The sequence below is a fragment of the Gobius niger genome (genome assembly GCF_951799975.1).
Source record: "Gobius niger genome assembly, chromosome: 24".
Classification (NCBI taxonomy): Eukaryota; Metazoa; Chordata; class Actinopteri; order Gobiiformes; family Gobiidae; genus Gobius; species Gobius niger.
In genome coordinates, this window is record NC_136875.1 from 5,888,442 (window position 1) to 5,916,261 (window position 27,820).

Sequence of the window (27,820 nt, forward strand, 5' to 3'; positions counted from 1 at the left end):
GCCGAACAGGACAAAGGGCACTCGGTTAAAGTGGGGGTTCAAAGGTTAATATAAAGCCTTACTCATACTCTACAATGTAAATAATTTTAAAAGTAAAGACAAAAACAATACATGAAGAAGTATTACCAAACCAGTATTGTGTGTAGTTTTGAGGTGCATTACATATGATTTTGAATAGATATGACTTATATTATTAAGGTAGAACTAAGTAGCTTGTTTACCTTAATAAATCCTGATTTTTGGGGTCTTTCATCTCCCCCTCGTGTCTGGAATCACGAAGAGGAAGCAAACGCAAAAGCTAGCTGTGGGCTAGCACCACTTAAACAGTATTTACAGCCAAGTGTGAGTGAAAAAAATGATCTCCATTGTGTAATTGGATGTACAATATCCCTCCCTCCCTTATGTTTTTTCTGTCAGCGCAGTATTTACTCTCACGGACAATTAATGAGTAAAAAAAGGTAGCATGCTACGACACCTGCAGTGGCGCTTATGGCCTCTAGGGGCACAGGTTACTTAGTTCTGCTTTAAATAAACCCTCTGAGCGCTAAACTGCCACAAAAATAAACAATAATATTCATAATTATAAAGCTGAGGTGCCCCAAAAGTGTTGTAATGCAGAATTATGCAGGATAAGGCCACTTTAAAGGCCTTGATGTCGGGAAAACTTGATGCGATCCTTTCCTGCGGTTGAGGGAGTTCAGGGCACCTCCTCTTAAACCCTTATTGTTTTGATGTTGATGTGAGAGGAAAAGGAAGTCATCATCGTGTCATGGACTTTCGCCATGGCAAAGCTCCTCAAAGAGCCTGGTCCACTGAGACAAAGAAGAGAAACACATTCGGAAAGTTAGTTTTTAGCATATAAATATCTGAAAGCAGTACTTGTTGGAAATATTGTAATAAGATAATTTTCCCTACATTGTTCCGCCCTACAAAACCACGTCCTTTGTTTTCAAACTTCAATAATGCCAAATGATCGCATTAGCGTAGCAGTAGCTCTGTTTCCATGAAGCAGTTTTCATATTATCAGCACGGGCAGTTTAACAGGAAATGTGTTTTCGTACAATGAGGAAGCGCATGTTTAATCAGAGATAAGAGAGAAAAAATGTATTCGGAAGGAAGGAGTTTGAGGAAAGCATTCAGAACCTCGGGGACAAGAGAATTCTCCACAAACGTGATGTGGTTCAGCTGGACTCAAACCAAAAACACAAGTATTTGAATTGGCCTGACCATCCTTGAGTTGCAAAGACTGCAGAAAGAGTTGGGTTCCAGTAACTCACAATTTCACAGACAGATTTTAGGGACTGAACTCTGGAGGTACTGAGCTTGTGTCTCATCTAGGGTGACCAGATGTCCCAAATCCCCAAATCCAGCTCAAATCGTCCCGAAACAAACACTTTCCCTGGACCACAAGTGGTTATTGTGGGATGAGGGACGATAAGGCCCCGTACGGCAGATTAGAAAAAGTCGAAGTCTGTCTTGGATCTGACTTCATGTATTGTCCTGTCCTGTGTCTTGCGTCTCAGGCCCTCAGCCCGTGGAGCAGTATGGCACCAGGGCAGTCTTCGGCCTCTCCCCGAGCGTCAACACGTCCCGCTGGAGCGCAGCTGTAACGAGTCCTCCCGGAGACATGGTGGCGCTGTCCCTCTGCGCTGCTCCCAACGCCCCCATCGGACGCTACACTCTCACTCTGGGCGCCTCCACCCAGATCCAGTTCATCCTGCTCTTCAACCCCTGGTGCAAAGGTTGGTAGTGGTAGTAGTGGCAGTAATAGTGATAGTAATAGTGATAGTAATAGTGATGGTGATAGTGGTAGAAGGGCTGCACAACTAATAGCTTGTGTCTGTCTGACAAAAAGTATTAGTAAATACTTCAAAAAAACACTCTGAATGAATGATGCATGAAATTGAAGTTGATGCATTATTGAGATTACCGGGGTGTAGTCAGTGGTTAAAGTGGACTTAAGGAGAGTAGGCTCTGTTTATGGATTAGTTTATGTCCATAAAGTTCATGATTTCATAATAAATGCTGTTATATTGAGGCGCATTAAACTTACAGCTTCTTCCCTCTGTGCGTAATGGACTGTGCTTCTGTCGATCTTTCATAAGATTATTCCTCCAGTCTAGCACTAAATCACCAATTTAGTGTTGGTGAATGTCTGTCACGCTATAATGACGCAATAAAAATTATTGTCACTATCCAAACTTTAACCCCGGTCAGTCAGTAGAGCTAATCACTGAACACTATCAAACCCTTAGAGCCCACTGAAGGTTCAAAAATATGTACTACTGAGAAGTAACAGCAGTAGCTGCAGTCGCGGCAGTAATGTCATATGTGGACCCTGGGCCCCTGCACTCGGCTCCTCCTCTAAGCCCCAGTGCACAGGTGGTTAACTGTTCATAAATCAAACTGTCGCTCAGGCGATCGTGTGGCCAAGTTTGAGAAAAGGATTAGTACAGGTTTATAAATAGAAATTCAAAGATATGCGATGATGGTCTGTAAGAAAAAACAAAAGTATTTCAAGTGTGTATCCTGTGTGAAAACACAGGCCTCTCTCTCTGTTCCTCACACCCCGTCCCCCATCAGGTTCACATACAGTCAAACTTGTGCTTGTGTTCATGTGCAGCTTTGAGCAAACCAAGTTCAACTGTAGAACCTTTTCTAAACCACTCATTTTAAGTTTCCTCTATCAAGAGGTCCTCAATCAGCATCACTAATGGAATGAAATCTAATCTGCATGAATAAAAAAAACAAAAAAACAATCCTACTTGGCCTGTAGTCTTTTGTTGATTGTTTTCATGTATTTGTAGGTGACGCGGTGCACATGGAGAGTGAGCAGGATTTGTCAGAGTATGTTCTCGCTCAGGACGGGCTCATCTTCAGAGGCAGCAACAAGTACCCCATCCCCACGCCCTGGAACTACGGACAGGTACTGCAAATACTATATACAAGTACCCCATCCCCACGCCCTGGAACTACGGACAGGTACTGCAAATACTATATACAAGTACCCCATCCCCACGCCCTGGAACTACGGACAGGTACTGCAAATACTATATACAAGCACCTCATCCCCACGCCCTGGAACTACGGACAGGTACTGTAAATACTATATACAAGTACCCCATCCCCACGCCCTGGAACTACGGACAGGTACTGCAAATACTATATACAAGTACCCCATCCCCACGCCCTGGAACTACGGACAGGTACTGCAAATACTATATACAAGTACCCCATCCCCACGCCCTGGAACTACGGACAGGTACTGTAAATACTATATACAAGTACCCCATCCCCACGCCCTGGAACTACGGACAGGTACTGCAAATACTACATACAAGTACCCCATCCCCACGCCCTGGAACTACGGACAGGTACTGTAAATACTATATACAAGTACCCCATCCCCACGCCCTGGAACTACGGACAGGTACTGCAAATACTACATACAAGTACCCCATCCCCACGCCCTGGAACTACGGACAGGTACTGCAAATACTACATACAAGTACCCCATCCCCACACCCTGGAACTACGGACAGGTACTGCAAATACTATATACAAGTACCTCATCCCCACACCCTGGAACTACGGACAGGTACTGCAAATACTATATACAAGTACCTCATCCCCACACCCTGGAACTACGGACAGGTACTGCAAATACTATATACAAGTACCTCATCCCCACACCCAGGAACTACGGACAGGTACTGCAAATAAGTACTAATGCAATATGTAATTCACACAACATCATGAAGAAAACAAAGTATATACATTGCAGATTAAGCCCCTCACCATGAGACTGTCTGAGTACTTTCCATTACCGCATTACATACTTTCAGCATCAGCACATTGTCCTGGATGAGAAGGTGAACCGGTGCCAAGGAGTTTTGAGTTCGCGCTGGGGCAGTAGATAACACGGGCGTTCACCTGACAGGGAGACGGGGAGATCTATGAGTGTGAGGAGGAGGAGGAGGCCACTCTGAAGGTCAGCCAATAGGAGGGAGCGAGACGAATGAGAACACAACTTTTTACCCAAGATTTGAATTTATTAGAAGCATACCGTCATGGTTTTCAAATATGTGCAGAATCCGAATATGGAAATCCTTCACGGCAACAATCAGATGCACATGATTGTTTCCACAAATGGGACAAAACAATTCGTCACACCACTAGAAACACGGTTAATTCAATTCAAAGAAAACTGAACTGGTCACCCACATTTTCAGTGCATTTCTCTTGTTTTCCCTGCAGTTTGAGAGCGGGATCCTGGACGTGTGTCTCCGGATCCTGGACATGAATCCCAAATGTCTGAGGAACCCTGGGAAAGACCACTCTGGAAGGAGAAACCCCATCTACGTCTGCAGAGTGCTCAGTGCTATGGTCAGTAAGTCAAACGAGCACATGTTTGGATTACATGTTTTGGTGGCATGTAGAGGCTTTCGGCAGAAGAGAGAGTGTGGCACCAGCTCTGCCTCAGGTCCAGACGCGCTGAGGAATTGGGACGCCTTGGCCAAAGCCCCACTCAGCCCAGAGACTCTAACGCACAAGACCTGACCTTGTGGGGTCAAGGCTTACCAGGGATATTCGAGCGCCTCCCAGAGAGTACTGATGACCTGCTATAAACATCACCATTTGTATAGTAGAAACACTTTGCAAATAAAAACAGAGACTTGTTGAATTTGGGAAAGCAGCAAAAGCATAAAGTCTAAATGTCGCTACAAAAATCCGCCTAAAATCTGTCCAGTTTGACATGACTTTATATTATATTCCAAGCAGAGTTAAGCCTGCTCCCTCATCCAGTTTCACAGTTTGGGAAGAGCGTTTCCGGATCTCGATGGCCTCTCTGATCCAACGCTGGGAGTTGTTGCTCTCGGCGCCAATGACATGGGCATTGTCCCAACCCACTGGGTGGTTCTCTCTTTTGCGGTTACTGGAGTGACGTTCTTGTTGCGCTTGTTGTTTGGTGGCTCTGCCCGGTGTTCCTTCTTCCTGATGTTAAAGGATCTGCCAGTTTCAACTACGTATAAACGTCTGTCGTCGTTTTATGTGAGGCAAAACAAGCAGACGAGTCAACAGACGTCAAGCAGAACCAGACCGGCTAAAGTCGGCCATTTTGGACCATCGCAAGAGGGAGAAGCACCTCATCGAGATCCAGAAACATTCTCCCGAGACTGCACTGCAAAAAGTATTTCACTAGATCAGTATAAACATCTCAATTTGAGCATAATAATCCACATTTTAGTTGTTTTGACTAGTTAAGAAGTTGTTGGGCATTTGTCCTAGATTATTTCACTTGTTCTGAGATGTTTCTGACTCGTTTTGATACATTTCGTCCTTATTTCAGGTCATTTTCTTTGCCAATGGGGTGAGAAAATTGGTCTTATCTCATTGGCAACTTTACTTTCTTATTTCAAGCGAGATTTACCCTAGAACTGGTCTGAAATGTCCTCAAACAAGCAAAGTAAACTTGGTCCGATCAGGAAAAGTGTCTAAATGAGTGAAAACCGCTCAAAACAAGATACATTTCCTCAATTCAAGTCATTTGAGCCAATGCTTGATTTTCACTTTTTGTAGTCTGTGAACTGGGACAAGGGGGCATACCAAGTTTCTCACACCTGGGGCACAGAGCACACATAGCACACAACAAACAGTTAACTGTGATGTATTATGTGTCCTAACAACTACAGCAGCAGTTAAAAGATATGCCCATGTTTGGAAAGGGGCCGTGTTGCTCTTGACTCCCCCTATTGTCTGCGCAGGTGAACTGTAATGACGACCGCGGTGTGTTGCTCGGGAACTGGACCGATGACTTCGACGGAGGAGTGAGCCCCATGTTCTGGAGGGGCAGCGTGGAGATCCTGCGAAACTGGGAGACTCAGGCTTGTGCCCCGGTGAAGTTCGGCCAGTGCTGGGTGTTCGCCGCAGTTGCCTGCTCCGGTCAGATATCACCTTATCTACCGCAGCATGTACAACAGAAAACACACGCAAGGAGAATGTTTAACGTTCAGCGTAGGCCAATATTTGACCTGTAGTGAGTTCCCATTTAGATCTTTGGCCCCATCAAGACACTATCCAACACCAGCAGACTGTCTTTGCTTTAGATGAGACGCGGCAGATTAAAAAATTGGCTTTTCACGCAGTGGTCAATGTTGAGATAGTTTTCTCCCTTAAAGTCTTGCTGTTAATCTCATGGTAAAAAAGATGATTTGTCTACCGAGCTGGAGATATCGGCCGGTTTCCCACGTTTATTCATTCACAAATATTGTCACATTTAGAGTTAGAACCGCATTGATATGGTTTGCCATCAGTGGTGTAGTCTACATGATATTCAGTACAGTATATGCAATACAACCACTAGAAAGCCTACAGAATTACTGTCTGCCTATGACAAATTGACCAAAGATACATATCAATCATTTGCGCGATGGTATTTACGCAAAGCCACGCTTAGGTTGAACAGAACCGAGCAGGTGCACACTGTTTCCCTGTTTTAAATATTTTTGTAACAACAAATGAAGGGAACTTTGCGAAGTTCTGTTTTCACCTATAAACAAAACATGGCCAATTTGCATAAGCTCAGACAGTCTTTACTGTGCCGTTAATGCAACACTGTAAAATGAGCTGAATATCCTCAAACACCTCTTGAGACTCATTGTCACAAGAGTTCAGCCTGTCTTGTATTTTTCTACATACTTACTACATACTTTTCTTTCTCAAAATCCCAAACTGTTACTTATTTCAGCAGCCTCATTGTCATTGTTACATTTTCCTACTTATTTACTTTGTTAAAACTTGAATAATATTGATTATTTATGAAAGAGTAATGCATGCTGTAGATGTAAATGTATGCGGCATAAAGAGCTTATAATATAAGATGATGATGATACTTTATTGATCTCACAGATGGAGAAATTGCATTCGATGAGAGAGCATCCGGCAGCAGCACCCATAGGCTGTATTGGCTGTATTCATGAAGCTATTTCAAAATATAGGCTTAATGCAATGTAGGTTAAATGTGTGTAATAGAAATCATAAGCGGTATACATTTACAGCTGGAGCACGCGTTTCTCTTCTTTCTTTTTTTACGTAATATGATGTTTCTGCGCTTTTTAGGATTATTCTTCTCTTGTTGAGCAGCATATTTGTTAAGAAGTATTTTCCCGCACATCTGTGGTGGACATAAAAGATATCCTTTGTGGTGGTTTAATGTTGTTAATAACAATTTAAGACAAAAAGACATAAAACTGTGTCCAACAATGACCAGATGGCAGCCAGGTGGAAGACAAAATGAGTTGCATATTCCAGATCATCTGTGCCCACAAAACTTTATACATGCAATTCAATAAGACTTGTTCTATTTCATCTACAGTGGCCAGGGCGTTAGGGATCCCCTGCCGAGTGGTGACTAACTACGCCTCAGCCCACGACTCAAATGCTGATTTGTTGATCGAGCGCTACATCAATGAGCACGGAGAACCAGTCGGGTCCAAGGAAATGATCTGGTACAGTCCACAGTGAATGCTCTGCTCCATCTGACCCTCTCCTTTGCCTCCTCTGCTCCATCTGACCCTCTCCTCTTCCTCCTCTGCTCCACCTGACCCTGTCCTCTGCCTCCTCTGCTCCACCTGACCCTCTCCTCTGCCTCCTCTGCTCCATCTGACCCTCTCCTTTAACTCCTCTGCTCTACCTGACCCTCTCCCCTGCCTCCTCTGCTCCATCTGACCCTCTCCTCTTCCTCCTCTGCTCCATCTGACCCTCTCCTCTGCCTCCTCTGCTCCATCTGACCCTCTCCTCTGCCTCCTCTGCTCCATCTGACCCTCTCCTCTGCCTCCTCTGCTCCATCTGACCCTCTCCTCTGCCTCCTCTGCTCCATCTGACCCTCTCCTCTGCCTCTTCTGCTCCACCTGACCCTCTCCTTTGCCTCCTCTGCTCAGTCTGACCCTCTCCTCTGCCTCCTCTGCTCCACGTGACCCTCTCCTCTGCCTCCTCTGCTCCACCTGACCCTCTCCTCTGCCTCCTCTGCTCCATCTGACCCTCTCCTCTGCCTCCTCTGCTCCACGTGACCCTCTCCTCTCAGACAAAATTACCATGACCAGTGGAGTCCCCCAGGGGTCAATCCTTGGACCCCTCTTATTCTATTCAACCTATACTTATGTGTCCTACCACAACTATTGTATTGCCTCGTATTTGAATTGTGTTCTACAAATAAACTTGTCTTGCCTTGTCTCTGCCTCTCCTCCATCTGACCCTCTCCTCTGCCTCTTCTGCTCCTCATCATTAATCATGTTGTGTTTAGGAACTACCATTGCTGGGTGGAGAGCTGGATGACTCGGCCCGATCTGAAAAACCCAGAGTTCAACGGGTGGCAGGCCTATGACCCGACACCTCAGGAGAGGAGTGAGAGTAAGGGCTACCTTGGATTCTGAACTTTACTCAAAAGAGATGATATACATATGAGAAAGCTTTCAATCATTCAATGTTTTCAGATACAAATTATTTTAGCCATAAAAATGGGCAAAATTGCCGATATTTTCGACCACTAAATGGATAGGGCCAGGTGTACATTTATGGTTTTAGTTTGTTGACATAGGATTTATAAAGATTTATAGAGATTTGGTATATCTTGTTTGGTTATTGAAAAGAATAGTTATTAGTGTAAAAATCAGGAAAAAGTTGCCTTGGTTTTTGGGGTTCAAACCTTTCAAAATATTGCTACAAGTTAAAATTTGGTTGCAAGAGTGTAATGCAAACCTCATATGTTCAGGAGCCCCTAGCTTGAGGATTAGCCTGCATGTTTTGGGTTAATGCGGGAAACCGGGCACCCACCCAGACACGGGGAGAACATGTAAACTCCCTACAGAAAGGCCCACGTCCGGTTTAATCCTGTGTTCGCTTGAAGCCTAAACCTGACGTGAGATGGTCCTTGTCTTCCAGAGGTGTTCTGCTGTGGTCCCGTGCCTCTGCGGGCCATAAAGCAGGGGGAGCTCACGTTCAGGTACGACGCCCCCTTCGTGTTCGCCGAGGTAAATGCCGACGTGGTCACCTACATGAAGAAGCAAGACGGAAGCGTGTCCAAGGTCACAACCACCACTTTTGTGGGGCAGAAGATCAGCACCAAGAGTGTGGGCAGCGATGATAGAGAGGACATAACACACCTGTACAAGTATCCAGAAGGTACTACTGCTACTACTACTATTTATACTGTCTTGACATTGTCTTGACAGCTCAATCATAGGTCCCATGTGACTGTGCAAATCATGACTAGATTATAGAAATCTACACTCAAAATGGTCGTCAATAGTTCATTGCTTTTCTTTTCTTCCATGTAACTTCCTTTTTCGGTTAGTGCGAGACCGTTTGCTCAGGGGGGACAATCTAGGGCTGTGCAATTAATCGAAATTCAATTACGATTTCGATTACAACAGTAAACGATTACAAAATTAGCATAATTGCAAAAAATCGATTATAATTTTTTTTTTCAAAATTCTTTTATTTATTTTTTTCAATTTTTTTTTTCTAATTTTTAATTTTTGGATTTTTGTCACTTTTTTGCTGGATTTTTGTCTTTTTCTGCTGGATTTTTGTAATTTTTTGCTGGATTTTTGTCACTTTTTTGATGGATTTTTGTCTTTTTTTTGCTGGATTTTTGTCTTTTTTTGCTGGATTTTTGTCATTTTTTTGCTGGATTTTTGTCTTTCTTTTTTTTTATGGATTTTTGTCATTTTTTTGCTGGATTTTTTTCACTTTTGCTGGATTTTTGTCACTTTTTTGATGGATTTTTTAAAGGCAACAAATAATCGTTTGAATAATCGTGATTTCAATTATGACAAAAATAATCGTGATTATTATTTTTTCAATAATCGAGCAGCCCTAGGACAATCTATGAGTTGGTTTGTCTGTGGCTAAAAGCATTTCAAAGAGAGAAGATGTGAAAACAGACAGTGTTCACCCCCAAGTCCGAACACATTTTATCCTTGTTTTGTTTCCCACTTTTTTTTTTATCTTCATTTAATATAAAAATATATTGCTTACCATTATTGTTTAAATATAAACGTAGCTCATGAGGACATTTTCACATATAAAACCCTAAAACAACCAAAGCACAATGACTGTCTGCTGTCCAGGCTCGGCGGAGGAGAGAGAGGCTTTTACGAAGGCCGACCACCAGAACAAGCTCCTCCAACAGCAGCAGCAGGGAGACGGGCTGCACCTGGCCATCAAAGTGTCTCCGGACATGAGGAAGGGCTGCGACTTCGACGTGTTCGCCCTGGTCTCCAACACGGGGTACTCGGAGAAGAAGTGCCGGCTGGTGTTCGGCTCGTGCGCCGTGTCTTACACCGGCGTCATGGGAGGGAACTGCGGCTTCAAGGACCTGCTCAACGTGGAGCTGCCACCAGGGGGAGGTAAAGAGGCGTTTTAAAGGGGGGGGTATTATGCAAAATCGACTTTTTCAAGCTTTACATCATGTTATTATGTCATTCCCTCATTAAAAACATGCCTGAAGTGTTGCCTTGGCACATTCACGTATTTTTGAGTAATCTGTAAAAACTCTGATGGCGGCCATTTTAGGGACAGGTTTGCCTGAGTCCTCCTAGGAACGCCCCCACCTCCTGGAGACGCCTCCGAGCTTTCGTCACCAGCCGGGTAACCAACCACTGCTCCTCAGCAGAACCCCCTCCCCACTGATGCCACAGACAGCGTGTGGAGGGGGCGTGTCGGAAAGGGTCAGAGGTTCTTAAAGAGACAGAGGCCTATTTCAAGACATTCACTACAGCCATTTTGAGAGAGCAATTTTATACAAGGCAGTTATTCTGATTTACTGCATTTACAGACCAACAGAAGGTTTGGTCATCATTGTAGTGTGCCATAGACTGGTGCTATGTGATTGAAAAAAGCATAATACCCCCTCTTTAAGTACTGATATAGCTTTTAAAAATGTCATTCCATCGTTAACAAACAGCCCTGGAGTTAAAGCTGCACAATCCATAAACTGATCATTATTATTTATTTGGTTGGAACATTGACAGAGATTAAACTGTTGGGAGTAACTTTAGATCAAACTCTGTCATGGACGACACATATAAATAACATTGTGACTAAAATGAGTAGGAACATCTCGTTAATAAGAAGCAGTGCCCCTTTTATGTCATTAGAAACAAGAAAACTTGTATTACAGTCTTTAGTTTTATGTCACTTGGACTATTGTCCCGCTGTGTGGTCCAGTGCTGCAAAAAAACACCTTGACAGACTCCAGATAGCTCAGAATCGGGCTGCTAGACTTGCCCTGGGTTGTCCTTTTCGAACAAATACAATTGCTATGCATCAAAAACTGTCATGGATGAAAGTCAAGGACAGATTGGACTGTAGCTCTGTGTTGTCTTTGCATAAAATCTGGACCTTACACAAACCCTTTACCCTGTTCTGTAAACTGCAGCCCACTTGTAACAGACATGGCTTTAGCACAAGACAAGCCTCTATTACTAATTTTACTTTGCCTCGGCCAAAATCTAATGCACTAAAAAGTACATTTATATACCGAGCCACCTCGCACTGGAATATGCTACCTCAGGAAATTAAGAGACTAAAAAATCATCTTTCTTTTAAAATAAATCTAAAGAAACATGTAATCAGTCAAATACAAATAAATAACCTGACTTAAAGTTGCTTTGGGTATTGTAATACACCTTGTTTTGTTTTTCTCTTACCTCAATTATTTGAATGAGGAAATCTGTATTGTCGATGTGTGTTGTATAAATTACCCTTTGACTGTATAAGGTCTTTTGAATGAGAATGGACCCCAGGAAGAGTAGTCTTTGCGTTGGTAAAGACTAATGGGGATCCTTAAATAAAGAAATAAAGAAACTGCACACGAGGGCAGAGTCCATTAGACGATACCAGCGTAGTATCGGAAAAAAAGTTTCTACTGGTATCGAAAAAATAAAGTATCAAAAGCAGGAGCCGAAAAAAAATCTTCTCTTTTCCCAAGTTTTTCCCCTCATATTTGCTCATTTTGTTATTACTACCATTTTCTTTTTTGACACAATTGAAAAAAAAAGGTAGATTTTTGTTTGAATGCTGTGAAGAAAGACAAAAGATTTACCCCAGTGATTGAACACTCGTCATTGGGGCGCTGACTTACTGACTACTTTAGCGATGGTGCTTTTTGGCCAACACTGTGGGATATTCTGATTCTTCTTTTTTGCAGTTGGTAGACTATCAAACATGTCCAGACACAGGCCGCCTGCTCCGGATGAGGTCATGTTTGACAAGTCTTTCAAATGCACAGTATCTTCAAACAAAATGATAATACAGACTCGCACTGCAAAACTGATCTCTGTTTTCGCCTTTGCAAAGGTCAAACCTCCTACACATCTGTATGAAGTAGGACTAGATGGGCTGAACGAGGGCTAAACCAGGGCTAAAGGGGACTAAATTTGCACTTGTTAACAACTAAACCAGGGTTGAATAACATAAGGCGTTTTCGCACCGCAGGTTTGCAGTTCTTACTTTTTAAGCACCGCTTTTTGAGGAACTGTTTTAGAACTCTGGTGGTTTGGTTCCTGTAAACGGAGAGCGACTGGGGGTCTCAGGTACTGGCCCCATGAACCATTTGGAGCAAAAACACCAGAGAAGGTGTAAAACAGGTACAAGGACCAAACCAGGAGTAAACGGGACAAGTTGGGGCCAGAGTAGGACTATACTAGGGCGAAACTCTAAATGAAAGTAAGACTTAACCAGGACTAAACCAGGTCAAAATCAAGACAAAGCCAGGACTAAACCAGGGGTAAACTAGGGACAAATTAGGGCTAAAGTAGGACTATACCAGGGCTAAACCATGTCTAAAGCAGGACTAAACCTGATGTTAACCAGGACTTGACGCCAGTCTGTTGTGTGTTTTAGAGAGACGAGTTCCCTTGAGGCTGAACTACTCCAAGTACGATTCGGAGCTGACGGAGGACAACCTGATCCGCCTAGCTGCTCTGCTGCTGGACTACAGCACAGGAGAGGCTATGATGACTGTGAGGACCATAGTGCTGACCAACCCAGAGATCAAAGTCCGGGTCAGTACTTGTACTAGCAGCAGCAGAAGAAGTGGTAGTACTAGCAATGGCAGTAGCGGTGGTAATAGCGCACAGTAATGCCTCTCTGTTATGTGTGGATCTTTAGCAGAGGCAGAAATGGCGCCATCACATCTTCAGTCTCAGCTTCTTTGCAGTGCTTATATTTGTAACAGAGAGAGCATTTTCTGTGTATTGTTTAGATTTTGGGTGAGCCGAAGGAGAAGCGCCGACTGGCCGCGGAGATCAGCCTAAAGAACCCGCTGCCTGAGCCTCTGAACAACTGCTGCTTCAGCATCGAGGGCGCCAACCTCACCGGGGGCACCGTGATCTCTGAGAGGTGACTGTCCATGTCTAAGTGCCCACACTATCTACGATTACTAAGTACCCACACTGTCCACGATTTCTAAGTACCCACACTGTCCTCTATGTCTAAGTACCCACACTATCCACGATTTCTAAGTACCCACACTATCCACGATGTCTAAGTGCCCACACTGTCCACTATGTCTAAGTACCCACACTGTCCACGATGTCTAAGTACCCACACTATCCACGATTTCTAAGTACCCACACTGTCCACGATGTCTAAGTACCCACACTATCCACGATTTCTAAGTACCCACACTGTCCACGATGTCTAAGTACCCACACTGTCCACGATGTCTAAGTACCCACACTATCCACGATGTCTAAGAACCCACACTATCCACGATGTCTAAGAACCCACACTATCCACGATGTCTAAGTACCCACACTGTCCACGATGTCTAAGTACCCACACTGTCCACGATTTCTAAGTACCCACACTGTCCACGATGTCTAAGTACCCACACTGTCCACGATGTCTAAGTGCCCACACTATCCACGATTTCTAAGTGCCCACACTGTCCACAATTTCTAAGTACCCACACTGTCCACGATTTCTAAGTACCCACACTGTCCACGATTTCTAAGTACCCACACTGTCCACGATTTCTAAGTACCCACACTATCCACGATGTCTAAGTACCCACACTGTCCACGATGTCTAAGTACCCACACTGTCCACGATGTCTAAGTGCCCACACTGTCCACAGTGTCTTAAAATGCCTTGCAGACATGCTACACATGTCCCTTACTTATGGAAATCATCCGCGTTTGAGAGGAGACGAATGAAAAGGATGAACTTTTGCACTTCCCACTCGGACCAAGGCCCGTACATACAGGATGAGGAGTTTTACTGTTGAAAAAACAAGAACCAAGAAATTGAAGTTCCCTTTATGCCAATTCACATTATTTATCACTTACCATCCATCCATCCATCCATCCATCCATCCATCCATCCATCCATTTTCTTCCGCTTTATCCGGGCCGGGTCGCGGGGGCAGCAGTCTCAGCAGAAATGCCCAGACTTCCCGATCCACACACACCTCCTCCAGCTGTTCACCAGCGTGCCCTGGGCCTTCCACAGGGTCTTGTCCCATATACTGTATATATCACTTAATTCCTCATTAATAGTAAGGGAACATACATACATCTAGCCAGTAAATACATAATGATTCATGATTTGAATCACATTTTATTCCAAATATTAACAGTATAATATTTAAGCATATGGAGCAGTAACAGCCAAGTCAAATAGTTTAATGTAACACATTTTATGACAACAAAGGTTTCACCAAATTTCTTTACATCAAATTCAAAGTTAGAACAACATATAAAATACAGTTAATAACGGTGTGTGATCAGCCTGGCCTTCATTTTAAGGTGTCTCAATTTTTAGTAACTGTGACCTGTGCTAGGTTTGGTTTCCTGTAGTCCTGGTTTAGATTTGGTTTACTCCCAGTTTATTCCTGGTTAAGGGGAGACACTACAAGCAAAACTATATTTTTTCAGTTTTCAGGTTTTGGGCCAAATTGGTCTCTGAACATATAAGCTTTCACCCGGAAACAGAAAATATGCCTAATCTTCACAATAACATGTTTAAATATTGCGCTGATTCAATGTTTGACCATAGACTTACATGGGAGAATGCAATTTCAAGGGCCTTTTTCTCAAAACACATTTTTCTGTCATTGTGGCGACACTATGTCCACGTCAGTCGGACCTAAAGACTTCACATTTCCCAGCCTTGGACTGAACAATATTTGGAAGATTTTTTCAGAGGGATTTTTTATTATTTAATCCCTTAAGCCCCATTTATTGAGTTTTAAATGTCAAAAAATAAGGCGAAAATTAAATTTTAACAAATTTTTCCACTTAAAAACAGCTTTTTTTTAAACTAAACAAGAAATCCAAAATCCCCTCTGAGAAAGTGTTGGCAACTCATTCATCAATAAAATGAAACCATAAATTTGAATGTAGCTCTATCCATTATTCAGATTTCGTCGCCGAAAAGATGGGAAATTTGGGGCATTTTTAGGCATAAAACACCTTGTTCTTATATGAAAAGATGAAATGACAGAAAACTTGCCATGTATTTTTTTCTCACATTTATGCCAGTTAATCTACAGCAACAGTTTCACATTGATACCTGTAAATTTTAATTTTTTCCCTATTCGCCTGCAGTGTCTCGCCTTTTAAGTCCAGGTTTAGGCCTGGTTAAGACCTGTGATGGATCTGGTTTGTTCCTAAGTTAGATATGGTTTATTAAGGACACATTTGTCTGGTCCTACAATATATAATAAATGAACATTAGGCTGCTTTGTAAACAGTGCATCTCCAAAGCTCAGCACTATCTTCTTTCAGCTGCCAGGTCACTTAGTGAAGAACTCTGCTTTGTGTATATTTTACTTCTGGCAAACGTCTTCACAAGTATAAATACTGATGAAGCTTTATCCTTACATAGACAGAACACGCAGCTGCCGCAGCCCACTTTATCTCCGTCCGTCGCTTTTATTCGTTCTTTCAAAGCTCCGTGTCCTTAACCCCCGTTTAAACATTTGCGTTTCAGTCTGGGACAGTCGGTGGAGCCGGGTCAGGAAGCCAAAGCCAAGATCTACTTCACCCCGACGCGATCGGGGCTCAGGAAACTGGTGGTCGACTTCGATAGCAACCGACTGTGCCACGTCAAGGGCTACCGGAACGTCATCATCGGGAAGTAGATCCGCCATGTGTGGATGAGTGCAAGAATTTGACGGACGGAGAAGCCAAAAATCGCGCCGGAATCAACAGGAATCACACAAATTTATCATAAAAAGTGGATTGACTAGAATACAGTTTGAGTAAAAACACATTTTTCTTGGATTAAGACTTAAGAATCTTTTTCTTTTTTTTTCTTTGCTTAACCGTGTCTGTTTTATAAAGTTAACTGGAAGAGTATTATTTCAAACAATATGTCAATTTAGATTATTATTTCTTTTTTTTATTCAACACATAAACTCTTGTTAGTTGTTAATGAAGCAGGAGAGCGTCCAAAATCATGCTCGACTAATGCTTTTGTCACTTCAAAACATAATTACTCCAGTACAAAGACAGAGTGGTGCTTTTAAAAGTACAATGTATTACATTAATATCAGTTAAAAATATATATATACTGTATATATTTAGGGCTTTCAGTAGTTTTTGTAGAACTGCAGTGTATTCTGTTTCATTCAGTAGTTCTCAGCTGGTATGTGGTTTCTTTGCGTACGGGAGAATGTGACTGAAGGGAATCTCGAATGACAAGTCGTCTCAAATAAAGGGGGACGGGTTTTTTTTTAATTCTCATGTGATTTTTTTGTATATAAGCCATATTGTGGAACTTTCCAGGCATTTCCTGCTACGTCACAACTAGGGACGCACCGATCCGCCTTTTTGAGCTCCCGATCCAATATTTTTGACACTTCGTCTGGCCGATACTGTACCGATACCGATCCGATACAGTCTTTTTGTATTATCATATTTTTGTATAATATATATATCATTATATATTATTGCCTATGGATATTACAGTAGTTTTACCTTTTTTTTTTTTGGCTTTACCTTTGAATTTTAAATTAGAACGTTTTTCAGAAGCAGGTGTTAGTCGGCAAATTCATTTATATCCTCCTCTGTGATGTGGATGTTGTTCTGTTATGATTGATTGTACAGTTTTTGCAGACATCTGAATCACTGTTAATTTTGACAACATATTTTAATTTAGTTTTAGTCTCAGTCTTTTGACTAAAATGTAATGTCTAGTTTAGTCTAGTTTTAGTCGACTAAAATTTTATGTCAATTTAGTCGACTAAATTTAAGACAAATTTAGTCGACTTTGCATTGATAATATTCATGATAATCATATTTAATCTTGTTCCTCTGCTTCATGGAGTCGCTCCTCATGAACAAAGCTCAGAGCTGATCCTTTGGCAGAGAATTTACATGATCTGAGGCTCTTTCAGACGCTCAATAGAAGTTTGGATGATTTTAGTCTCTCCCTTTCATTTTTATTTAGTCTTATTTTAGTCGACTAAAACATCTGGACATTTTAGTCACAGTTTTAGTCTCATAAAAAACGTTTAATTTAGTTTTAGTCCAATTGTAGTCGTCAAAAATATCACTTTCGACAAAATTAACCCTGATCTCAATTCTGTTTTGAAATGTGTCTCGTGGGCACTTACGTTTGTGCAAGACACAATAATGAACATAAATCAAATCAAATCAAATAAATCAAATCAGTATCCTAGTTTAGCGATAGCATGAAGGCCGTGAATCTGTGGTCCTGGATCTGCAGCGGCTCCAGTCGATTCACGGCCGTCTTGTATCGGACCCGTCCAGTCATCAAATCCGATCCAATCCGATACTCTAAAAAAGCCTGACTGATACTGAATATCGGATCAGTACATCCCTCGTCACCACCTGAACTGACTAACACTGAAAGAGTAACTAAATCAATAGCATGTTGGAGGCAGCTGGTCCTTGCACGTATTGCCGTAGTAAAGCTGTTCAGTGAGAACAAAGGGTGATTGAAATGTGGGCGTGTGTCGAGTCCTCACAGTAAAGACGCACGCTTTTAGAAAACTTTTTTTTTTACAATAAATAACATGTCATTCAATTGTGCATATATTACCTTGTTGTGTGACTGTAAACAAGAGCTATGCATGTTTGGTCCCTGAGCCACCAGCTGAGAACTGCTGACTGATTTGGTTGCATTGAGAGCATTTGGTGTTATTTTTATCGCTTAGAAAATGTGACAGTTCAACATTTTGTCAGACTGTTTGTATGAGTCTGATTAAAATACAGAAATGTGAATGCATTTTTGCACTGTCATTGTTATGAATGTATACTCTGCACATTTATATTATATTAAATAACACAGAAAATCGTCGCTTTGTCCGTTTATTTGACTCACATAAAGTAAAATGAATTGAAATATATCAAAATATAGACAGGGGCGGACTGGGACTGAAAAACAGCCCTGGACTCTGACCAGACATTTTTGTTGAGTTTTTGTTACATTTTTATTGAGTTTTTGTCACATTTTTGTTGAGTTTTTGTTACATTTTTATTGAGTTTTTGTCACATTTTTGTTGAGTTTTTGTTACATTTTTGTCACATTTTTGTTGAGTTTTTGTTACATTTTTGTTGCATTTTTGTCACATTTTTTGTCACATTTTTGTTGAGTTTTTGTCACATTTTTGTTGAGATTTGTCACATTTTTGTTGCATTTTTTGTCACATTTTTTGTCACATTTTTGTTGCATTTTTGTCACATTTTTGTTGCATTTTTTGTCACATTTTTTGTCACATTTTTGTTGAGTTTTTGTCACATTTTTGTTGAGTTTTTGTCACTTTTTTATTGAGTTTTTGTTACATTTTTGTTGAGTTTTTGTCACATTTTTGTTGCATTTTTGTCACATTTTTGTCACATTTTTGTCACATTTTTGTTGAGTTTTTGTCACTTTTTTGTTGAGTTTTTGTCACATTTTTGTTGAGTTTTGTTCACATTTTTGTTGCATTTTTGTCACATTTTTTGTCACATTTTTGTTGCATTTTTGTCACATTTTTTTGTCACATTTTTGTTGAGTTTTTGTTACATTTTTGTTGCATTTTTGTCACATTTTTGTCACATTTTTTGTCACATTTTTGTTGCATTTTTGTCACATTTTTTGTCACATTTTTGTTGAGTTTTTGTCACATTTTTGTCACATTTTTGTCACATTTTTTTGTCACATTTTTGTTGAGTTTTTGTTACATTTTTGTTGCATTTTTGTCACATTTTTTGTCACATTTTTGTCACATTTTTTGTCACATTTTTGTTGCATTTTTGTCACATTTTTGTTGCATTTTTGTCACATTTTTTGTCACATTTTTGTTGCATTTTTGTCACATTTTTGTCACATTTTTTGTCACATTTTTGTTGAGTTTTTCATTCGCTTTTCTATCATTTTTGTTGTTGTTTTTTTGTCCGTGTTTTTCTCTTTTTCTCGTTTTTGTGATGCTTTTCTTTTTAGCTTTTAGATTTGGGTAAAGCTCGGTTGAGGCGGGACCGGTGGCCCTAGAGCCAGTGGCCCTTCTGTGCTCTCCCAGAATGGACATATGGCCAGTCCGCCCCTGAATATAAAGTGTTTCCGTAGCGGGAGAGGACAGTGTATTAGCAAGTTTCAAGCACAGAACAATTTGTGCCTCCCTCTTGTGGTGTGAAAAAGTAGTGCAGTTAGTTCTATAAACACGTCTCCAAAAGAACCAATTTTCAGAAACATCTAATGAAACGAATGAAAAGCAATAAAACGGTACACAAACGATAAATAAATGATATAATAAAAGACTTAAAAGCATAAATGTGTAGGCTCTTCTTTCTGATGCTGCGGATGACACTAAATAACTATGAGGTAGTGCGGTCACATTGAGCTAATGAGGCGGAGGGATATCAGTGCTTGTGATCCGGTTCAATTGAAGATGGAGCTCGTCGTGTCAAACGGAGCAGGTAATTTTCGGCTTTTAAACTCTCAAAGTGTTTTCAAAGTTGTTATTTTGCCGACTGTAGATTCGTTTATAATAACCAGTCCATGGTGTATGCCAAGCCATTTATTTGCAGCATCTAAAATGAGTGCTAACAGACTGCATTCAGTTAAACCATTTAGCTGTCGTCACAGCGACCTCTACTGGATACTCCAGGTAACATGAGTATGGTATGCAGTAAGGACCAATATAACAGATGTCTACATCCCTCCTTTTAAGTTATTATTATAATTTTTTTTCTCTCAGTTAACAGTTATCACAACTTAAAGACATTGCAATATTTCAAATGCAACTTTTCAACCTTAAACATAACAGAAAAGTTTTCACATTACAATACTCTGTGTACAATCACTTTAATCTACGTATTTAGGATTTGGTCTGGAAACTCTGCCACTTTTGGTTCGGTACAAGTTATCGTTACTTTGTACAGGGCTAGCAACTGGTATGTCCTTTTTATTAGTGGTCACTCTTTTGTTGGTTTCTTGTTCACGCTGGTTTTTGTCTTGTATTGGGTTTGCATTGTCAGTCATTTCACGTGTGTCGTTTGCCGGGTTTTCAGTCTCTGAACGGTCCATGTGCTGAAACATGTCCATTTCATTTGACTGCGTAATGACCTGATCGGGTAGTTGTTCGTTCACAGGCAGGAGGTGTTGTCTATTACGTCTGTATTGTTTTCCATCGGACTCCACGATGTAAGAACGAGGTTCTTTGCAAATTTGACGTACAACTCCTATTTTGTCGTGTCCTTTTTGTGTTTGTAATCTCACTACTTGGTTTGATGTTAACAAAGTGAGTGGTTTACTTGACTTGTCAAAATGCTGTTTTTGAGCTCTGCGCTTTTTTGTGAGCTGGGCTTTGACAGCATTTGTCGCCTTGGCTGTTGGTTTGAGTAACTTCTTGCACACAGGGAGAGTTGACCTTGTTCGCCTCGACAACAGTCTCTGGGCTGGTGAACCGAGGATGTTGTCTCGAGGTGTGTTCCGCAGTAGAAGTAGGTTTAGGTATAGATCCGTTCCATCTCTTTTTGTTGTTTCGAGAAGTCTTTTGGCACTTCGAACAGCTCGCTCACTGAGTCCGTTTGACTGAGGAAACTCAGGGCTGCTCGTGACATGTTCAAACTCCCATGACCTAACGAAGTCACGGAATGTTTGACTCGTGAACTGAGTGCCGTTGTCAGAGTAGAGTTTTTGTGGTATTCCATGCACTGAGAAGTGACGTTTGAGCTTCTTGATTGTGCAGGCTGATGTTAGATTTTCTAGTTTGTCCAGTTCAAACCATCCGGAATAAGAATCAACAAGCACCAGGTAGTGGTTATTGCTCCATTCAAATATGTCTGTGGCTGTGGAAGACCACGGGAGATCTGGAATGGAATGAAGTTTCAGTGGTTGTTTTTGCTGGTGAGGCTTTAGGCTGTTGCAAACGCTGCATGATTTGACCTTGTCCTCAATGTCCGTGTTTATTGTGAGCCAATATACAGTGTCTCTTGCTCTCCTTTTGGTAGACTCCACGCCTGGATGTCCTTTGTGTAGCTCCAGCAAATACACGTCGTATAGTGATGCAGGAACAACTGCTCTGTTATTTTTCATAACAACATTGTTGTCAACAGTCAGTTCATCTCGAAAACTGAAAAATGGTTTGATCACCTCCGGAACACTGCTCACTCGTGTGGGCCACCCCTGCTGGATGTAGCGGGTGAGTACTTGTAGAGTTGTATCTGCTTTGGTGTGTTGTGCAAGCTCTTGTATACGTCGTGGTGAAATGAGCTGAAGTGACATTACCTCAAAGTCACGCTGCTCCTCTTGCTGAGGGAGAGTATCCAGCTTTGGTGTGCGAGAGAGTGTGTCCGCAATGTAGAGATGTTTTCCTTTTTTGTAAACCAGAGTCAGGTTGAACTTCTGTAGTCTCAGCATCATTCTTTGTAGACGGGCAGGGACTGTGTGAAAGGGCTTATTCTGAATGGTGACCAAGGGCTGGTGGTCGGTTTCAATTACCACTGGCTTTCCATAGATGTAGTCATAGAATTTGTAACACGCAAAAACAACTGCGAGTAACTCCTTCTCGATCTGCGCGTATTTTCTCTCTGTTTCAGTAAGAGTCCGAGATGCGTATGCAACAGGTTTGTCGTCTTGGAGACAAGCAGCTCCAAGGCCATACTGAGAAGCGTCGCAGGTGAGGGTTACTGCCCTTTTCACGTTGTAATACTGAAGCACTGGTGGGCTGGAGATGCATGTTTTGAGTTTGATGAACGCATCCTGTTGGTGCTGGGTCCAGCTCCACACCACATCCTTGTGAAGCAGTTGACGTAGTGGCGCTGACAGTTCACTCAAGTTCGGAATGAACTTCCCTAGGTAGTTGATCATGCCTAGGAAGCGCTGTAGGGAAGCCTTATCTTCAGGTGAAGGCATGTCGGTTATTGCAGCAATTTTAACCGAATCTGCTTTGAGTCCTTTATCGGTGAAGATGTGACCGACATAGCTCACCTCTTTGAGCCTGAATTTGCACTTTTTGGGGTTTAATCTGAGCTTTACTTGTCTGGCACGCTCCAACACTGTTTTGAGGTTGCGGTCATGTTCTTCAACTCCTTTTCCTCCGATCAAAATCATCATCTACGATCACTGCACATGGATATCCTGTGAAAATCTGCTCCATGGCCTTTTGAAACACCTCGGAGGCTGTATTAATGCCGAATGGCATCCTCAGGAATTTGAACCTGCCGAAAGGAGTTGCAAATGTGGTGAGAAGAGACGAAGCTTGATCCAGTTTAATCTGCCAAAAGGAGCTTTTTGCGTCCAGGACAGAAAAGACAGTGGCCTCTGGCATATGTGCTGCCACTTCCTCCACCGTGCGCATAGGATGGTGGGGTCTCATAAGTGACTTGTTTAAATCCCTTGGATCAATACAAAGACGTACATCGTCTACCTCCTTTTTGTGTGTGGCAACCATGTTCGAAACCCATTCAGTTGGCTCGTCCACTGGTTCGATTACTCCAAGTTGCTGCATTCTGTGTAGTTCTTTTTCCACTTTTTGTTGCATTGGCACAGGAATGCGCCGTGGAGAGTTGACAACTGGTGTTGCATTGGGTGCAAGCTTCATCGAGTAGGTAACCGGCAAATCACCAAGCTCATCTTTAAATAAGTCCTTGTAGTCCTCAAATACCTGTTGTTCAAAGCTTGCTGTCTGAGCTGTGTCAATGTGGAAAACTTCCTTGCTGAAGCTAACCAGTTTCATCTTTGCACTGTCCTTTAGTCCCACAATGGACTGAACATTTTGCTTCACGACTTGAAAAAGTAGGTCATAGGACTGCTCAGCTAGTTTGCATTTAAGAACGATTGTGCCTGCAGACTTGATCTTTGTTCCTCCAAAAGCAATGAGATTTGTTTGCTTGTTTGAGGTTTGCAACTTCTCTTTGGGGCAAATTTCTTTGCAGGTGTCCAGGGAAATCACGTTACATTTTGCTCCTGTATCAACTTTTAGTTTGAGAGCCTTATGTCCAACTGTTACTGAACAGTAGCCTTCTTTTTTGTGGCCGTCTTCACCCTCGAGTGTCAAATGTTCAATGGTAAAAGTCTCTGCGCTATCAGAAGAATCTGGTGAGATTTGATCCACCTGCCTGCCTCTTTGATATGGCCTTGCAGACCTGCACTGATTTTTGAAGTGGTTGTACTTCTTGCAAATGTGACATTGTTGTCCAAATGCAGGGCATTGCTCACGTTTGGCTGGATGTGAACCACCACAATTCTTACAGCTCGAGATGCTTGTGTAGACCTTTTCTTGTTTTTTCTTGTATTTGTTGGTATTTTTAAATGTGTGGCTGTGTTTTAGTTTTACAGTGTCCACACTAGCATAAGTCATGTGCTTCGGAGTAGAGAGGGCTTTGCTGTGCTGGTCGGTGAGCTCGTTTATTTGACAAATGCGCACTGCTTTGGCAAGTGTCAATTCAGTCTCTTTGAGAAGGGAGCGTCTGACGCTGTCACTGCTGATACCGCACACTAATCTGTCTCTGATTAGCTCGTCTTGTAATGCTCCAAAGTTGCAAGATTTTGCCATGTTTCTTAATATGCTCACATATGCTTCTGTCGTTTCTCCTGATTTCTGCTGTCTTATGTTGAAGTTGTGTCTCTCCATTATAACATTGGTTTCAGGAATGCAAACCTCCTTGAACTTCTTCTTCAAACACGCGGGGTCCTCTCTTGACTCTGCGGCTGTTACGATAACGCCATCTGCGTTCATTACTGCTGGGGCATACGTGAATGATCGCTCTCTTTCTATGGCCTCCGGTCCCGCCAGATTGAGGAGAATATAGGCCTTAGTTCTGGCATTTTTGTCACTATGGGCTGCGGCTATGAAAATGTCATATTCTTGCTCGAACTTACGCCAGCTTTCAGCGACATTGCCGTCGAAGACGAGAGGATCTGGACGCCGGAATCCATCCGCCATTATTGATTTTTCGCGGTGGTGAAAAATGTGTTTTTTTTCTTTTTGCCGGCTGCTCCAACTGTCTTCATGGACTGTGCAGACTTTGCGGTGAATCCCTCTTCTGACACCATGTAGATTCGTTTATAATAACCAGTCCATGGTGTATGCCAAGCCATTTATTTGCAGCATCTAAAATGAGTGCTAACAGACTGCATTCAGTTAAACCATTTAGCTGTCGTCACAGCGACCTCTACTGGATACTCCAGGTAACATGAGTATGGTATGCAGTAAGGACCAATATAACAGATGTCTACACCGACGTACATTCAAGACACAATACGAGACTTAAAGGGCTGCGTTAAAGGGGATGTTAGCATGATTTGAACCAAAACTAGCCTGTGACTTTGAATGGAGTTATGCTAACTTATCAGTCAGTGGTTTTAACCTCTTGACCCCCACTTGAACCGAGCACATTTTCTCCAGTGCGGCATTACTCAAGTCTAAAAGCTTCTTGGGAAAAGTGTCAGAATAGAAGGAAAAAATACACGAAAACAAGGATGAAAATGCAACAAAAGAGCGACAAAAACGTGACAAAGTAAAAGAGTCAGTAAAAGATGTCAAAAAGGAGACGACAAAGCGAGGAAAAAGACCGAATTTGATTGTGTTTTAGGTGAGGCGTTACTCTGGCCTTTTCACCTCATTCCGGAAGTTTGTGTGGGCGCCGCCATGAACTGTGCCCGCCCCTTTTGGGGGTGACGTGGGTTCGTTACAACGTTACATTTAGGCAATTATATCGTTTCCGAAATCATCTTTCATGTAGGGCCTGGCCAGTTAAATTTACTATACTATTGTGCGTAATGCCTGTTCCCAAACAAGAGGACAATAAAGCCTGTATTTTGTTATAAACGCTCTCTGCTGAACTGTTCAACAAGATTATAAGATAGTCTATATATTCTTCCAGCTGTGTGTGCGTCATGTGCAGCATATTCTTTAATTTTGCAGACGTGACATTGAAACTTGTTAAGTTTCTCAAATTTGAAAGAAAAAACTTAAAGTTTCTGAATGTTAAAATAATCTTCATATTTTTATGATAGTTATGAATGCGTTTAAATGATTAAATAATGTTCTAAATGTTGGACAAAGATAATGCTGTACAGACGCGCATCTGGAAGTGTGCGGTCGGTGCAGGTCCGAGTCTCATAAAGACCGAGCTGCACCGGGAGGAGCAGGTGCTCTGGACTTTAACACGCCTGTGTGGACAGTGGGAGGCTGGTGTCTTTTACCTGATTGGAGCTGCTCTTCGGGACTTGCTACGCGAAGCTTCACATGTCGTGGTGCGTAAAAGAGCTCCGCGCTCATGGCGACCGCCCGGTAAGAAATCTTCTGCGTCTTAACCTTGTGCCATGATCTATAAAGTGCCAGACATCGCGTGTTTCCCTTGAACTGGTAAAGGCGCACGTAAATAAACCCCATTACACGGATGCTGCTCAGTTCAATCCGAAATTTTGAAGACCTCCGCAAATATTTGACCGATCAATACGAAACCAGTTGTGTTTCGTAAAGGCGCTGCTCGCCCTCCTCCTTACGATCCTAAAGTAAAACCTTTGTGGAAGATTTCACAGTGAAAAGATATGCACATGACCATGACCTGACAAATTACACCCATGGCTGACCCATATGCGCGTATCTTTTCTCTCTGGTTAGAGGCTGTGTGCCCGTGCCTTTCGTAGTCAGTTTATGGGGAGAGATGCTCCTGACACACAGGCAGCTCCACCGCGGAGGCTGCATCATTTAAACCAGTTTAGTTTCATAAATTCAGCTTAGCCTTTAGTGAAATATACATACAACATGTGAAAATCGTATCCACAGGGGTGTGTGTGTGTGTGTGTGTGCGTGCGTGCGTGCGTGCGTGCGTGTGTGTGAAAAGGCTTCAGAACAGGCTTAATGTATCTACAGAAGAACAGCCACAGCATCGTAACAGTCCGGTTAAATCAATAACGCGTCAGTTCGAAGTCTCCTGTTGAATATACTTTATTAAAACTGGCTCTTGTGTATTGTTTGTGATCACAGACAATGCAAATACACGTCCGTGGGCAGTACGTGAATTTAAATAAAGTGCTTCGGGTGAGGCGGCTAAAGCTAGCTTAATGATAGCTACGGCTCCACAAGCGTTAGCATTCAATAAATACGCAACTTTTACTCCCGGAATCTCTCGTTTGAGCAGCTAAGAATGTGTAGCTCTACGTAGTGGAGCTATTTTGACCCGTTTTCCAATGTGCAAAACAAGTGACAGTGTTTTCAGCTCTTATAAAGTTCTTGCTCCTATTAGATAACACGGTGACCGGAAGTGGTTTACACACTTATGGAATGCGGAAGTCGTTAGCGCATAACCCCTATTATCATTTCCCTACATGTACGTCTGGGTCTGATCTATATTATATCGCCAACTATATTGATGTTTCTTTTTCATACCGTGATATAAATTTATGTTCATATCGCCCCGCCCTAATGTTTAAATCAATAATGCCTCAGATCTTTATGTACTAGTGATTCTATATAATAATAGGTCAGATACAGCAAGTCAAAAGACCACCTGGACCTTTGCCAGATTGCACACATTTCTTCGAAAGATTGCAGAAATATCGTCTGAATATCGACGATATCAAGATATTTTTGTCAATATCTCCCACCCTTACACACACTGTAGTCTTTTAGATTTGGGTAAAGCTGAATTGAAGAAAATGTGCTCAGTTCAGGTGGAAGATTAGAGGTAAACGTCAATTAATTCTAAATAAGAAAAATATCAATCAGAGTTCATACATTTTTGTAATTGTTAGCGTGGTCCAAATGCATTCTCAACATCACCAGGACGATAAGCAGTTTTCATAACCTTCAGGAACCAAGCTGGTCCTGTTTCACACATTTCTGCAATATTACATGCAATATTTCAGTATATTTGCAACAAACTGAAAGACCTAAACCATTATATTCCACTTCTAATGTGGTTTTCAGAGGGAACGTGACTCAGTGGGCTTGGGACGTTGTTACCGTGGCACTCGAGGACCATGGCGGTGGTGGACCAACTCCGGGTGTCGTGAAAGTGACAGAAGATCAACAAAATCAACGACAGAAAAGTGATGGTGAAAAACAATGCGAGGAAAAAGATCAGTTTAGGTAAGAGGTTAATTTGTAATTCATTTGTATAATGTACAATTGAGTTTCCTACTCAAAAAAGGCCTTAAATACCTCTGTGAAACTGCTCCGCCTTAGGGCCTGCCTCACAGATTTGTGTGGTCAGACTGCACACCTGATTGACACAACTATCAGTCTATCAAAATCCGATTTACAATGACAGTGCGCCCCTCAGGCCCCGTTGTTTCTCCGCAGCGCCCCTTTCGTTTTTCTCAATCAGAGGAAAACGAAAGGGGCGCTGCGGAG

At 42.1% G+C, this 27,820-nt stretch overlaps 1 protein-coding gene across 1 annotated transcript in view; it reads left to right on the top strand.

The window, feature by feature from the left end:
- The window catches only part of tgm2b (transglutaminase 2b), a 35,710-nt gene extending 19,503 nt beyond the window's left edge, over window positions 1–16,207 (top strand). Inside the window, exons 3-13 of the mRNA XM_079582176.1 lie at window positions 1,524–1,742; window positions 2,808–2,926; window positions 4,258–4,386; window positions 5,766–5,943; window positions 7,376–7,508; window positions 8,303–8,409; window positions 8,941–9,180; window positions 10,131–10,409; window positions 12,907–13,067; window positions 13,268–13,404; window positions 16,000–16,207. Of these exons, the coding sequence (XP_079438302.1) occupies window positions 1,524–1,742; window positions 2,808–2,926; window positions 4,258–4,386; window positions 5,766–5,943; window positions 7,376–7,508; window positions 8,303–8,409; window positions 8,941–9,180; window positions 10,131–10,409; window positions 12,907–13,067; window positions 13,268–13,404; window positions 16,000–16,150 (1,853 nt within the window). The 3' untranslated portion in view covers window positions 16,151–16,207. The remainder of the gene's footprint in view (window positions 1–1,523; window positions 1,743–2,807; window positions 2,927–4,257; window positions 4,387–5,765; window positions 5,944–7,375; window positions 7,509–8,302; window positions 8,410–8,940; window positions 9,181–10,130; window positions 10,410–12,906; window positions 13,068–13,267; window positions 13,405–15,999) is intronic.
- Window positions 16,208–27,820: the final 11,613 nt, after the last annotated feature.